At 42.3% G+C, this 16,058-nt stretch overlaps 1 protein-coding gene across 5 annotated transcripts in view; it reads left to right on the top strand.

The window, feature by feature from the left end:
• szt2 (SZT2 subunit of KICSTOR complex) overlaps window positions 1-16,058 on the top strand; it is a 165,818-nt gene that overhangs the window by 35,834 nt on the left and 113,926 nt on the right. For all 5 annotated transcript variants that reach the window (XM_039812482.1, XM_039812483.1, XM_039812481.1 and 2 more), the window contains 9 exons: window positions 303-381; window positions 1,759-2,049; window positions 2,324-2,459; window positions 4,633-4,749; window positions 4,856-4,925; window positions 7,686-7,871; window positions 8,928-9,149; window positions 10,141-10,372; window positions 13,093-13,167. In XM_039812482.1, coding sequence (XP_039668416.1) covers window positions 303-381; window positions 1,759-2,049; window positions 2,324-2,459; window positions 4,633-4,749; window positions 4,856-4,925; window positions 7,686-7,871; window positions 8,928-9,149; window positions 10,141-10,372; window positions 13,093-13,167 — 1,408 coding nt within the window. The remainder of the gene's footprint in view (window positions 1-302; window positions 382-1,758; window positions 2,050-2,323; window positions 2,460-4,632; window positions 4,750-4,855; window positions 4,926-7,685; window positions 7,872-8,927; window positions 9,150-10,140; window positions 10,373-13,092; window positions 13,168-16,058) is intronic.

Genomic DNA, 16,058 nt, shown 5'->3' with positions numbered 1-16,058 from the left:
GTGTTTTGCCTTTCTATCCTTGTGTTTTTGGAAGACTGCCTTTGCTTTCATATCTCATTAATATCGTTGGTTATATGGAGGTAAATCTGCAACTTCATTTTATAGAATACATATAGTAGGGGTGGTCCCTGCTCCATCTCTCTCTCAGTTAAGGGGTCCTTGGTTTTAAAACACGTTGAAGACCCCTGCTGTAAATGAATGTCTGACGGAGATTTGTGCCGGAGTCAGCTTTGGCTCGGAAAGAGAATCCACTGCTCTTGATTGGACTGGATAGACCTTTGCACTGTGGTTTGTCTCCTCAGGAGGACTCTGAGGACGGCGAGACGGGGAGGAGACCCAGTGAGGAGCTGGTGTCAGAGGCCGAGCCAGCTACTGAGGATGGTGAGCGTCATTCACAAAGCTTTCGCTTTAATTAGGGGCACCCTGCAATTATATTGTTTTAATTCTGAGTTATTAAGTGCTTTACAGAGCAACAATAGATCTAAAATCTGAAAAAAATATATATACATAATACAAGTGTAAGATTTCATGTGATGATCACATTTGCACTTTTTGTAATACAGCAAAATAATCTTTTGAAAAAAGTGGTGTGAGAGTACGGCGTGTGTAAGTGTAGGAATGTATACTACTATGCACTAAAAGCACCTGTCCCATTATGTGTATGTGAGGGTATGGTTTGTGGAAGGGTATGGTGTGTGCGTATAAATGTATACTTCTAGGCACGAGGAGAAGTAGCACTTAAATTTTGTTGTGACAATGATTCAGATTCTGGACTGTCAGTCCCAGCCAAAACACACCGTCACCGTCACTGTCAGCCACTGCCAGTTACAAGGTAACGAGAAAATAAAAAGATGCTAGCTACTCTTACCATTCTGATATGTCTGCTCTTCGCCGATTTAGTTGCACAACAGACCCCTCCTATCTTGGGTCAGTCCCGGTCTGACTGGCCCCTGGTTCAGACAGGATACCCAAATTAAAGTTGCAGATCGCAAGCTTGCAGAGCTCTCTAAGTGGGCTGCCTGCTCACGGAGGGCCTGCCAGGGCTTTGTGAGACGGCGGTCCGCCAGCGAGGCTCGCCAAGATGGCTGCCCTGCCGCCTCCTGTCTGAACTCGGCGAGAGGCTCAGACATGTAGGCCTAGAGCTGAATCTCTGATGTTCCTGACTAACGAACTAATCAGCTAGCGCTGTGGAGATAGGTCTGGCAATGCAAGACTACTGGTCAACCTTAGGTAGATGCTAGAATGTAGTCACTGAACAAGCCTCAACCCAGATCGAGGGGGGGACGAGGCCAGATCCAGAATTTCTCAATGAGGAATAAAGAGCGGATGTGCTTCCAGTCCCTTTTTTTTTTTTTTTTAAACGTGTCTGGAGTGGGACTTAAAGTTTGGTTCAGTTAAACACAGGCTAACATGGTAAATTAAGTCTGGTTCAGATAAGTTAATGATAAATTAGGTTAAGTTAAAGTTTTTTATTTGGCTAACATAACTTGGTTGATTGATTTGATTTATTTAGCACGGGTTAGGGTTAAAAGCATGCTGAATGTTTATTGGCTCACTGACTCTGATGAGATTTGCTCCTTAGGTACGGAAATTGGGTATTGAATGACGAGTCATTTTTTGATACTAAGGAGGCAATTCGGTCGGTGCCCAAACCGTATCGAATTCAGTACCCAGCCCTACTCAACAATGCCGGAAATGAATCGTCATTCATATCGACTAGTGATATGATAATGAACAGTTTGGTTGGTTTGTGTGCAGAGAACTTGTCGGGCTGCTGCATCATGACGGAAAGCGACACCGATTTGGTGGTGGAGTATGAGGAGCATCCAGGCACCAGTTCCCACGGAGACGGTGACGACCAGTCCCTGTCAGACTCCAACACTGTCAACCAGGACCAGGACTCCTTCAGCATCCTCGACGGAGACTCCCTGCTGGAGGCCGAGGGGCCACAGCTGGACATGCCCCCGCTCTTCGTTCATGTCACTTGTTCGGCGAATATGAAAAGCTGCCACGGCTCCATGCCCATACAAACACTGCCCACCTGCCTTGGTGAGTACAGCCTTGATTGTCTCTTCACTTTCCCGAGACACACCCAATGTTAACACAAGAGTCTGGTTAAGATCTCTGCGTTTCTCCCAAGACAATATTCAGAAATTTGGAATAAAGTTACAGCCTTCATGCATTCATTCATCAAAACGTGTCTTTTTTCAGCTTGTGTCTTTCCATCTTCCCTTCCCCTGTAAAATCTTGAAATGAAACGTTAGAGTTTACCAATGAGACTATTGCTTTTGTTGCCGTGCTTACTTCAGTTTTGTGATTGCAGGGGAGATTATTTCCTTCCTGGAGAATGCTGAGGCCTTACAGTCTGTGGATTTGAATGAGCTCTCGGTCACATTAGATATTTTTGTCCTGACACTGCCTGTGGAGATTGAAGCCATGGGCGATTTCCATCATAACAGGTGAGTCAAAGTGAGCAAAAAGCCACAATTCAGCAGGTTTGCAAGAAACTAAAGTTATAGTGAAAGGTGTTTTTTGGACATGATATTTGTTATTTCAGTTTTTATGCCTCCAAGCCGGTGACGGCCACGACCGAGGCATTACCAGGGTTTCCGCGGCGTCTTAAAAAGTCTCAAATTTCAAAATCCAAATTTTAGGGCTTAGAAATCTCTTAAATTCACTGAAAGTATTGTGTTCTAGGTCTTAAATAATTTTAAACAGGTCTTAATTTTCCTACGTCCATGTTTTTATTCTGTGGTGTTGTAGTTCTTTCTTTCACTAGTCCAAATATAATTTTGCTGTATTACGACTATTAATGAGACCAACAGGCAACTAATATTGCAGCCAATCGGCTTTTGTGTTATTGGCGCGAGTCTGCTTGGCTTGAAAACACAAATTTAGGGCTTGATTGATGTTGTGCTAAAGGTCTTAAATTCCATTCATAATGGTCTTAAAAAGGTCTTAAAAAGTCTTAAATTGTTTTGGTGAAACCTGCAGAAACCCTGTTTTCAGGTTGTCTGTCCGTCTTATTCTTGTAAACGCTTTGAGGGAATTTCTTCAATTTGGCAGAAACATCCACTTGGGTTCGAGCATGAACTGATTAGATTTTGGTGGTTAAGTTCCCTGTGACTTCACAAAACACATTTTTGGCCATAACTCAAGAATTGATACGTTTATTATAACAAGATTTCACACAAATGTCTAGTAGGACAAAATGATGAAGTGATGATATTTTATCACCAAAAGGGCAAAATGTCAACTTTACTGTGATATCATAATGTTTCTGGCCGTTTGTCAACGACATAACTCAGGAAACTGTGGTGATTTTAATTTTTTTAAATTGCTTCAAAGTCTTCACTACAGGGCGCATGGGTAGCTCACCTGGTGGAGCGGGCGCCCATATGCAGAGGCCCAGTCCTCGACGCAGCGGCTCAGGGTTTGGGTCCGACCTGCGGCTATTTGCTGCATGTTGTCCCCCTCTCTCTCCCCCCTTTCCTGTCTACAGCTGTCCTGTCTATGCTAAAATGCCCCAAATCTTATTTAAAAAAATATTAAAAGTCTTCACTACATAGGTATATTATGAGTCTGGACAGACATGGATGTAAACTGCTACTTGACTGGTGGGCAGAGGCAAACATCTGCGAGGTTTAAATATTTTGGAACCAGCATTGTTTTGTTTTTTTAGATTATTTTTTGGGCTTTTTTCTGCCTTTAATTTTGATAGGACAGCTAGGTGAGAAAGGGGAGAGAGAGAGAGAGGGGTAAGACATGCAGGAAATTGTCACAGGTCGGATTCGAACCCTGGACCTCTGTGTCGAGGCATAAACCTCTCGGTACACGTGCGCCTGCTCTACCACTGAACCAAACCGGCCATAGGAACCGGCATTGTTTACATCAATTTTTTAATTGTTTTCTTTTTCCTTGCATTTGTTAGCACATTGCTACATTTCTTGCCGTATTACAACCCGCAACTGTCAATCAGTGAATAGTGTGAAATAGAGCTAAAGGATTCATGGATCTGTCTATCGACAGAAAACAAATATGTAACTATTTTGATAATTTATCAATTGTTTCAGCAATTTTTGAATCAAAAACGACAGTAATTCATAAAAGTTGGAACACATATCTAAAACAATTGCCATTAAGCTGTGCACTAGTCTGTTTCGACGGTGTTTAATTTCTGGGAGTGTTCAGGTGCCAATCTAAACTCCGGTGGATTTCTGAGGACTTTGGTTAACTGCTCCTCAGATCTCTGCAGGGTAAATCCAGACAGCTAGCTAGACTATCTGTCCAATCTGAGTTTTCTGTTGCACGACTAAAACTACTTTTGAACGTACACACGTTCCACCAAAACAAGTAGACTTCCCGAGGATATTTTACAGAGGCACCATTGCTCTGTCCGGCGCTTAGAACCGCCCATGATGATTGTGATTGGTTTAAAGAAATGCCAATTAACCAGAGCACGTTTTTCTCCCATCCCGGAATGCTGTGTGGAGTAGCCAGACCTTCCTCCGCAGCGCTGTGGGGGAAGGTCTGACAGTGTGAGACTACCTGTGCACTCATTGTAAAGTAAATATGTTCTGATGTGATATGAGGACACTGTGAGCCTGTGAATGATCTTCTCTCTGTGTGCAGGTACACCTCAGAGAGCAGTATGTCCCAGAATCGTTCACCAGGACAGCCGTCCTCCTATCGCTCTGATGAGGAAATGATGGTCGTGTTTGACAATATGAGGGGTGGAAGCGTTGATGGGTGAGTCGGTCCAACACACATGCTTGTTCAACATTACAATACGGTCTCTGGTTGACTCTGATTCTGTCCATTTTAGATTTTTTATATCGGTCTTGTCTTCTATCAGGGTCTCTGGTGATCCCCTATCCAAACTGCCACTTCCTCACCAGTCAGCAATCCTGGCCACAATGGACGAGGTGAGTCGTATTCTTTCAAATGTGAGCTATCGCAGCAGCAACGCAACAAATAATACATACAACCTCTAGATGAGTGTAGCTTCACTTATTAGCTTTAACCAAATATGCAGCAGTCTGGACATTCACCCAGTTCACATGTACACTTTCAGATAAAAATACGTCCTATTGAATTCACGTTTTCCCCCAGATGTATTTATTTAAGTAAGTGATGTATATCACCTTTTGGAAATGGACAAATTAAGTAACATTTTTAATTTTGTAATCAAATTAGCTTAGGGTCACTTGCAGACCCTTCCTCAAGCAACACACTCAGGCCACCTTTACACAATAAATAATGAAACTGTCAGGTTACCATGACATTTACTGAACAAATGCATGCTCCCCACAGGGCACACCCTTTTACATTCTGAATAAGGGTAACTTCTGTATTTTTCAACCTGGACCCTATTTCCCCATGTTTTTGTGTCTAAGTGACTGATGGGAACAACAATCTTTCATCTGTCATTTCATCATCGTGAAACACACTTCATGTCAAGTCAACAAAACTATCAAAAGCCATCTTGGTTCGTCTTTCCACTGTTCCAACAATTGCCACTCTGGTTTGGTTGAAATAAAGCCTTAATTCACCCATTTACATACGGAAATATGCTGGATCTATACACACTAAAAGTATTGATTATTTAAATGGGGTTTGGTGGGTAGGGCTGGGAAAAAAATCGATTTGATTTAAAAATCAAGTTGGTAGGTCAAATCGATTCATATTTTCAAAAAATCGACTTTTTCGATTTTTTTTCTCCCCCTCTTCAGTAGTAGTCAGGCAATTACCCTCTACATAGCTACGGATATGCTGCCAGTTTACTCTGTTGAGAAGAAGAGAGGGTTTAACATCATGGTGAAAGTTTTGGACGCTCGATATACAGTACCTAGCCGCAAGTATTTCTCTGACGTTGCTCTTCCTCAGCTGTATAACAACACTCAGCAAAAGATAATAAGCAAGTTTAAGGGGATTGAATTTTACGCTGTCACTACTGACCTGTGGTTGAGCCGAACCATGCAGCCTTACATGTGTCTTACGGTTCATTATACAGTATAAATAATTTGGATGTTTAACAGTCTTTGTTGCACACTGCACAGTGACTTTTCAGTTAGAGAAAGGGTTTGCCTTTGCAATTTTGTTTATGTTGATGCACTTTAATTAAATACAATAAAAATATATTTTTAAAATATATTTGCAGTTCGCAGTTATTTTGTTTTAAATGGAAGGGGGGGAAAATCGAATCGTAAATCGAGTTTTTCATAAAAAAATCGCAGATTTTTTTAGGGAAAAAAATCGCACATCTCTACTGGTGGGTTTTAAGAGCCGTTTCTGGTTAAACAAAAAGGATTTTACTCTTTAACAAAAAGGTCTATGTCTGTAGGGATCCTTTCCATAATGTCGTCAGACACTTAGAATAATAATCTGAGCCTGTCAGTGGCAAAAACAGAACTTTTAGTGGACGCCAAGACGCTGAACATTTGTCCTGTAGGTAGGGCTGGGTACCGAACGTCGATACTTTTATGGTATCGAAAAAAATATTCCAATCCTATGAGTATCGAAAAATGATTTATCTTTCGGTGCCAAATTTCGGTTCCAAAAGCGTCTAAGCGTGTAAGCGCAAGCTTATCTATCCTCTCTGCATATTGACACAGAGCGGAGCCCCGACCGACACACACACACACACACACACACACACACACACACACACACACACACACACACACACACACGGAGAGGTGCGGACGGAGTAAACTGTCTGCAGTTTTGTTGAAGTCACAGAGAGTCACGGTTGGTTTCAAGTGTGGTTACAGTTTTTTAAAACTTCACGCAGACAGCGTTTGCTGTGATATGATATTAATGGCGAGCCGAAAGCGGTCGCGGTGCTGTTGACGTTACACTTCCTCTTACAAGCAGCCACAACGGTGGTTTCTCTGCCCTGATGACTGACTGACAGGCTGAGCTTGCAAGGCAAGGCACTTTTATTAATGTTACTCTGAGTGAGCAGTTTTACCAGATTTTGTTTTTTTGTTTTGATTCACAATTAAGGTGGAAAATAAAAGCTTTGTGTTTAATGTATTTTTGTTGATGTTGAAATGGATTTTAAAACATATGGTATCGAAAAAAGTATCGTTAGGAATCGGTATCGAAACTGAGGTATCGAAATTGGCACCGGATCGAAAGATTCTGAACGATACCCAGCCCTACCTGTAGGGTTACTTTGCAGCCCGGTTTACGGCTGCAGGTCACAGCGTTCTCACTCAATACTGGACCAATTTCGAAGATTTTATTTCACCAATGCATGGGAAAATAGGGTCCAGGTTGAAAAAGAAAAAGACCCTTTCAAATGAGGCTTTCCTTCTTTTGTTTTTACCTTCAGGCAAAAAAAAGACATATTATTGACCACATTTATGTTTTTTTTTTTTATTGACCCTTTGATTTGTTTACTGACCTTATTACAAACTTTACATGTTTAACCTCACTGTTGGTAAGATTCTAAGGATATCTGAATCATCAATCATCATGTTTTTGGTTCTGTCTAATACTTTGTTGAGCATGGACATTGTGAATGCTTCTTTGTAATGGGAATTACAGCTTTAAGTCTTATTGATATTAGAAGGGATACGTTTATTCCTCACAGAAAACTATGAGGTCCATATTTTTGGTAGTAATGCAAATACACAGCAGCGATGAGCTGGTCCTGGTTTTACGCTCTTGTGTTTCAGATCCGCTGGCTGCTGGAGGATGAGATTGTTTCCGCGCTGCGTCACTCTCGGGTCATCAGCTCGGCCACGCTGCAGAAAGTAGCGGAGCATGTTCTGCGCTCCAGCGGGCGGCCCCACTGTCACTGTGAAGATGTTCCACTTCAGTTTGTCTTCGGGCCGGAGCAGTCTCTGGAGAAATTCAAAGAGGCAGGGACACAGACACACACACACACACACACACACACACACACACACACACACACACACACACACACACACACACACACACACACACACACACACACACACACACACACACACACACACACACACACACACACACACACACGCGAAACACACACACACACCCACACACACTCGAACACACACACACACACACACACACTCGGAAACGCACACAAACACACACACACACACACACACACACACACACACACGGAAACACACACAGTCACTCAGGAAACACACACACACACTCACACTCACTCACTCACTCGGAAAAACACATATGCAAAACAAAAGTGATGTTTGTGGTTTTTTTCGCCTTTTGTAACAAATGCGCAGGTAATTTGCCCTGACACACACACACACACACACATACATAAATACATAAATAAATACATACATACATACACACATACATACATACATACATACATACATACATACATACATACATACATACATACATACATACATACATACATACATACAAAAAGCACACACGCATTGATTCCAATGGAGGTGATTCCTTTCCTGCCATCTCTACAAATATAATGGTCAGTATATCAATATAATTTTTTCCTCCCATTCTGTTTGTGTGTAACACAAAATGTACAGTTGGTACGTACTGTGGTTTCGGGGTCATGGTTTGGTCAGTTTTCAGTACAGAAGGAAATCAAAATTGCAGAATATGATATGTGTCTCATTTATTTTATAAACAATACATTAAATGGTGGCTCATTGGCCACAACTGTTACTGCAACATGTATGGTGTTGAAGAAAAAAAACTAATTTCAAAATGTCAGCAATACTCCCATCATTATTACAAAAGACTTGAACTTGCATATTTGCACCTATAATTAGGAATACAAATATACTACTTAAAAACAAATGAGTTACTTTGTCATTGTACAGGATGTGTGCTGAGTACATGTCGGTAGTAGAGATCACGTTTCAGTGTCTGGACACAGTCAGGATGAATGACTCTGTTGTATGATGGGATAATGTCTGATCCCGCAGGAGTTCCGCCGAATGTCTTTTTCTGGCTACGTGTTGAATGGAGAACAGGGCAGCTTCTACTACATGTCCCTGAGCAGACTGCACATTCAGAGGATCCACGCTACCAAGAGGCTGTCTGAGAGCGCCACCGCCCCCCAACAGCACACCGACGCCTGCAGTGCTGGAGCACAGGTGGAGGACGGGCTGCTGGAGGGTGAAGCAGAGGCCCAGGCAGACAGCGAGGTCAGATACGTCGTCGATGCCAGATACTTGGTGTCCGCATTTGTCTAATCATTCTAAGGGCTCCTGCACACTGGCTGCGTGGCGTGAGCGTGGCGTTTCTGTTGCGTGTCAGTTGTGTGGCGGCTGCGTGGCGTTTTCTCTAAACGTGTCTGACGCGGCTCTGCTGCTGCTAGCCTTGTCTGTACACATGTATGTTTCCCATTGGTAAAATGAAATAATGGCGTGTTCTTCAACTTTATTTTGTCAATATTTTTGTGACAACGTCGGCAGTATTGACGGCAAAATAAGCTACAGAATATTTTGGTCTGTATTGACAGGTGCCATATTTGAAAATCAATAATAATAATATTTTTTTAAAGATTCTTTTTTTGGGCATTTTTAGGCCTTTATTTTCACAGGACAGATGAACACATGAAAAGCGAGAGTGAGAGGGGGGGAATGACATGCAGCAAAGGGCCGCAGGTCGGAGTCGAACCCGCGGCCGCCGCGTCGAGGAGTAAACCTCTATATATGTGCGCCTGCTCTACCAACTGAGCTAACCCGGCCACATAATTATTTTTAAATTACATTTATATCTGCATTTATGTCAAAACCTAGAGCCTTTTAAACATCAAAATGTCATTTATTAAATGTATTTGTGTCAAAATGACATATAAACATCTTTTCCTATTCTATTTTGCCTGGAAACGCTTCCAACACACTTGCGTGTCGCGTGAAAAATAGGCGTCGGTCCTATTTCTAGCATGCACGAGTTTCCGGTGCGGCTCGAGCCGCGCCTAAGACGTGCTTGTCACGCAGGCAGTGTGCAGGAGCCCTAAGTGTTTAGTTTTATTTTCTTTGACATTAACATTAGTACAGGTACAGGGCCGTGGTTTTTTTGGATAGCATTTTCAAAGCTCATCAACCAGGGCGTCCGGCTCTGAGATGTCTTGATGAAACATGTTTGTATGAATATACCACTTATTTTGACTTGAACTCTGTCCAACTGCAGAGTGAAGACAAGAAGCCCCCCAGTGTTGCTGCTGACGCACCCGCAGACACAGCAGCAGAAGCCACTCAGCCAATCAGAGGCTTGAAGCCGGAGGCAGATGACACGGTTTCCCAGAGCTCAGTCAGCATGGTGACCCCCCAGCTCCACACTGACCGCTGCACAGAGCCCACCTCCCCCCCCAAGACGCCGTCCAGTGTCAGCCTGGCTGAGTCCATGCAGTCAGCCTCTCACAGTGAGTCCAGAGCTGCTGCAATGTCTTACTAAGGCATTTAATTACATGCTTTGTAATAGTTGTTACAAGCCCTCCGATGGATTAGGATGTCTGCCTAATAGGGCTGCAACTAACGATTCTTTTTATTGTTGATTAATATGTTGATTATTTCCTCGATTATTGGATTAGTTGTTTGGTTTATTAAATGTCAGAAAATGTTGAAAAATCTATCATAGAGTATAGGAGTAAACACACACAGACAGACACACACTAGAAAATATTCACATTTAACAAGCTGGAATCAGGGAATTCTTACTTTAAAAAAAGAAAATTATACAAACCAAATAATCGATTATCAAAATAGTTTGCGGTTAATTTAATAGTTGACAACTGAAAGTAGCAATTATTTTATTTTTCTTTGCAGCTCTACTGTCTAACAGTAATTATTAGTCATTACGAGTTGGATCACAACACTTTAGGAGTCACGGTGTGATCATTCTTGTAATGCCTCAATGACTGCTTTTTTTTTCTTTTTTATGTTTTCGTATGTGTGACATGTTTTCACGTGTCATTTTTCACTTTTTGTATTGCTGAAATGATAAGTCAAGTAATCACCTAAACAAACCAAAGGAAATGAATCAACACTAGGGATGCTAATTTAGGCCGATAGTTTGACCGGTAGCCGACCCTCGTTTCACCGATCATTACCGACAAGCAGGCAGTGGAGTCCCAGTCCACCAGTCCAGGACGCTCGGACATACTTTCTGTCCGGGGACAGCAGACTTGTACCTGTCGCGCAGCCACAATGTCCCGTGCATTGTCGTGGACACATGCAGACACGTTCCTCAATGCGCATGCGACCAACACCCACAGCAGTCTGAGCCCGTCTCCTGTTCTTCTTGTACAATGCAAAAAACTTTTTTCAAAGATAATTTTTTATATCTTTAATCACCAGGACAGCATGAGGGGGAAGACGTCCCGTAAACCTGCCGCAGGTCCGATTCGAACCCGTGACCTCTGCCTTGAGGAATAATCCTCCACATAGGGGGCACGATCTACCAACTGAGCAGAGCGGGGGCACGCAAAAAAATTAAAGCTGTTTAACTGATAGTATTAATCGGGCAAAAGTATTATTGTCGGTTAACGTTTAAACGCTTAATCATTAACATCCCTAATCAACCCCAACTTTGATTAATTTATTAATTGTCATATGAGGTTTAAAGTCATCTACTAAGCATATCAGGGCTAGATTTACTAACACTAGCGCATTTTGCGCTGCGTCCGTTTATGCGAGTTCGGTAATAGCGCACGCTATGCTTCCACAGTTTGCGTAGTATTTATCAACCCTGACACCCATCAGGTAATCGGCGTCTTTCTCCGCCCACTATACCGTAAATTGCGCTGTAGCAAAGCGGTACTTGTGCTATGATACGGCTGAGTGCAGACTGCGATATTCCCACTGCTGATGCTATGACTGTTTGAAATGATCCTGATGCCAATATTTGTAATGTAGCGAGGAGTTTAACAACTGCTGGAATGGGATGTGAACGCTGAGTGGGAGATTCAATTTCATCTTTGATTTCTTCCAGTAACTCTAATATTGCATGTCTGCTTGATCTGTAACGCTAAATTATGTTGTGTTCACTGTCAAAGTGTGATTCTTCTGTTAAAAATATTTTCAGCCTCGCCTATGTCTTCGTCTTGCTCAAATTGCTGTTGCCATTTCACCAGCGGCATAAAGGTCTACGAGGAAACTCGATTGCGGCTGGTTTAAAGAGGCGGAGAATTTCCCCCGCAGAATAGAGGCGCTCTCTTCCTGACAGTCTTTGTAAATACCACGGAATATATAATTAGGTGCACTTTGCACTTATCCTCCCACCTTTTTGGGTGGAACTCCCACTTTCCCCACGACCCTCCCACGAACGCATATTGAAAGCGCAACTTGTCTCTTCTCGCTCATGTGGCAGACAATCTGCGATTTTACCCAAGTGCGCCCTGTTTGTAAATAGCCCGCATCGGTTACGTCCGTCTTTGCGACCAATTAGCGCCTGGAAACAGGCGCAAACGGCTTGATAAATCTAGCCCTCAGTGTCTGGTTCGACTTTGGGTAAATGTGAGGTGTTTTTATATTACTGTAGATTGAGTCATGGGTTGTCTGACAGATTCAGTAGTGCCTGGCGTGTACTAGTTAGCAGCCAATCTCTTAAATGCTGAATACAGTTGTATTTCAGGGTACTGGCAGCCTGTCTGCAGCTGGATCACTATCAGACATTCACATTATTGGATCTGTCAGGGGCTTTCAGTGTTCCTCTGCTGTGTTTTCAACCATTGTTACCAAATCCTTCAACTGCATGGGATGGACGTTTTGGTGGCTTAAGTTTCATGGTGACATGATGAGATTTCATTTCATTCATTTCATCTAGCTCTGTACTGTGGGCCAAAGTATACAACCAGTCAAAGTTTGCTTTGTGAGCCCCACTGTGAGGTGTGTTTAATAAGACATTATTCATTCATCTTTATCGAGGCAAATGTGACCATTAATTGTGATATTGATTTCAGGTGATATCGCCCAGCTCTTTGATGTTACTATTCCTAAAGAGAGGAAGAAGGCAGGGTTGTCCATTGTCTACAACTGCTCTCTCAGGCTCTGAGGGTGTGCCATCTGGCAGAGCTCATCTCTTGTTTTTGTCATTTGTGACTTGTCATTCTGCTGACCGAAATGTCAAATAATCTTCCCCCAGGCTGTGGCAAACTCCGGCCGAGTCGAGTGCAGAGCGTGGTCTCCAGCCAGGGCAGTCTGGACTCAGACATGCAGGGTAAGTGCTGCTGGACCAGCGTGATCGGTGTCAGAGACGTTTGAAGAACAAAGTGATTGGGACAGGTTTGAAATTCTTTAGCTCAGAGATCTTCAACAGGGGGTTACTGAGAGTTACTGCAGCGGGGGCCTAGATTATTGTTTGATCATTTCTTTGATAGTTTCTTTTTTTCTTTTTATTTAAATATATCTGAAAATATACATTAACATTAATCTAACACATTATTAGCAAAGCCTTTTTGCAACAAAAAAAACTCCAAACATTTAATTTACACAATATTGATGATATGCTTACTATAGGTAAGACATTAAAACTGGATGTGTAAATAATATGTGAATATCAATTTTCATCCATCCAGCCCAGTTTAATATGCAATTAAATGTTATACAATGTTGTGGCCAGGATAGTTCAGTCGGTAAAGCGGGCGCACATATACATGGGTTCATGCCTCGACGCAAAAGGTCCAGGGTTTGAGTCTGACCTGGGACGATTTCCTGCATGTCTTCCCTCTCTCTCACTCTTTCATTGCTTTCCTATCAAGGCGGAAATGCCCAAAAATAATCTTAAAAAAAAAAGAATGTATACAGTGCTCTGTCTCTCTTTTAGCTAAAAAACTTGAAAGACCCCTGCTTTAGCTCATTTCTCACCAGCTTGTTAGCTTTACACTTAAACAAAATACAGACCTACAATATGAAAGCTGCACTCAGGTTAACTTCCACATTCAAAACACTGATGCCACGTAGTCAAGCTTGAAGAATGTATTTTCGGTTTCTTCTAGCTGTGAAGAAACCTCTCTATTATTTTAGTTGGTTCGGCTTAAAGGGGTGATAGAAAGCAAAACTGATTTTACCTTGTCATAATTGAATAATGACAGTTTAGTGGGTAACTAGGACATACATAGAACCTCTAAATCCCATTGACACCTCTTTTCTCTGCAAATCTCACTATTTGAAACTGCATCTGAAAACGGGCGAATCTCAACGAGCCCCATAGTTGACGTCATCTATTGCGGCTCCTCCTCATTTGGCTCTAGTCTTTCTCTTTGTCACGCCCCAACATTTGCATAGGCTACACAACTGACCTGAGATCAGTTAGTCTTCTGAATCTAGGTCGTGCAGATCTCAGAAATTGTATACATTGTTCATATGCTATTTTACCATTAAATTCACTTCTGAGACTTTTTTATGCAAGAAATCAACTATGTAGAGGTCAAATACGGGCCGTTTTACGAAAAGTGATGTCTAATTGCAAATTTTGTCCGACTGCGTCGGAGTTCAGAGGCTGGTGCTGCCTGTGTTGCTGCCTCGCCGCCTGGCCTGCCTTCCTTCACAGACCCCGGCCTGCTGTGAGGTAGATTGAGCTCAGTCACGGCTGGCAACCCACAGCACTCCATACCCGCGCAAAATCACCGTTTTGGGCTAATGGACTACGAAACGCCGCTGCTCTGACAGAGCTCCAGGGCCTCCAACTCCCCTCTTCCTGCTTGCTAAATGCCCGGTGTATATGAGTGAAAGCGAGGTCAGCGAGCTTGTTACGCCAGCATTCTCTTACCACAGGTTCCAGTTACTCTTTTAATGTATGTAATTATAATGTGTTGAGTTATTTAAACAAACGATTGGGGAAATAAACGCTGCTTGTCCGTGAGTCTCATTGATAGAGCCTGTGGCTGGATGGAGCTCTGTCAATGAGAGCTAGCTAGCTAGCCTCCTCTTAGAATTCCTCTGGAATTCACAAAAATTCATTAACTTGAAATCTGACACAGTTGTTAGGTTTAAAAGACATTTAGTTAGATGTATACGTGGCGTGACGAAATTCAAACTGTAAATATACTCGAATTAAGGCGAAAAGGAAGCTAACTATCCGTGATTTGTAGCTAGGATTGAAGGGACAGTCGCAGCTAACGAAACACCTAGCTAGTCTTCACAAATATTAACTTGAAATCGGACACCATTGTTAGGTTTATAAGACATTTAGTTAGATGTTGTGTAAGTGGCGTGACGAAATTCAAACTGTAAATATACTCGAATTAAGGCGAAAAGGAAGCTAACTATCCGTGATAGTAGCTAGGATTGAAGGGACAGTGGCAGCTAACGAAACACTTTGTCTTCACAAATATTCATTAACTTGAAATCGGACACCGTTGTTAGCTTTATAAGACCTTTAGTTAGATTTTGTATAAGTGGCGTGACATGTGTGTAACATGTGGTAAGAGATTGCTGGTGTAACAAGCTCGCTGACCGCGCTCTCACTCTCGCACAACGGGCCATTTAGCTAGCAGGAAGAGAGGAGTTGCAGGCCCTGGAGCTCTGTCAGGGCAGCGGCCCATATTTGAGCTTTATATAGTTGATTTCTCGCTTAAAAAAGTCTCAGAAGTGAATTTAATAACGAAATAGCCCGACAAACAATGTATAACTTTGCAGTGTCTGAAATATGAGGCCTGCTGCCGAGTCTCCCATGTGTTTCTATGTAGTTTGCTCAAACCAATCAGCGCGTAGCTCATTCTGAATATTCATTAGCATACCATATTTGGAAGAAAAGCTCTTGTTCCAAATAGAGCCATATTCACAGGGTAGTTAAGGGCCTAATAAAATAGCATTCGGGCAATTTTCAGCCCAACCAATGTTACATACCCCATTAGGAGACCTTAAGGAACAGTGTAAAATACCCTATATAATCATTCTATCACCCCTTTTAAAATCTTAATAGTCTGTGTTTCTAAGAATACATTTGACTGAATTACAAAAGTTGTTGCGGCTGGAACTGAGCACCATCCAGCTGCTGGTAGTCTGGTACACCGTTCCAATATACTCTATAGTACAGTTCACCCAGATAAATAGCTCCATCTTGTGGACAGTTTACGTCATTACATTTTCTGTACTTCTGTGTATATT

This window comes from Perca fluviatilis, chromosome 9 (genome assembly GCF_010015445.1).
Source record: "Perca fluviatilis chromosome 9, GENO_Pfluv_1.0, whole genome shotgun sequence".
In the NCBI taxonomy this organism is placed as follows: Eukaryota; Metazoa; Chordata; class Actinopteri; order Perciformes; family Percidae; genus Perca; species Perca fluviatilis.
The sequence above is the reverse complement of the archived record's forward strand: the minus strand, read 5'-3'. Positions and strand labels throughout refer to the sequence as shown.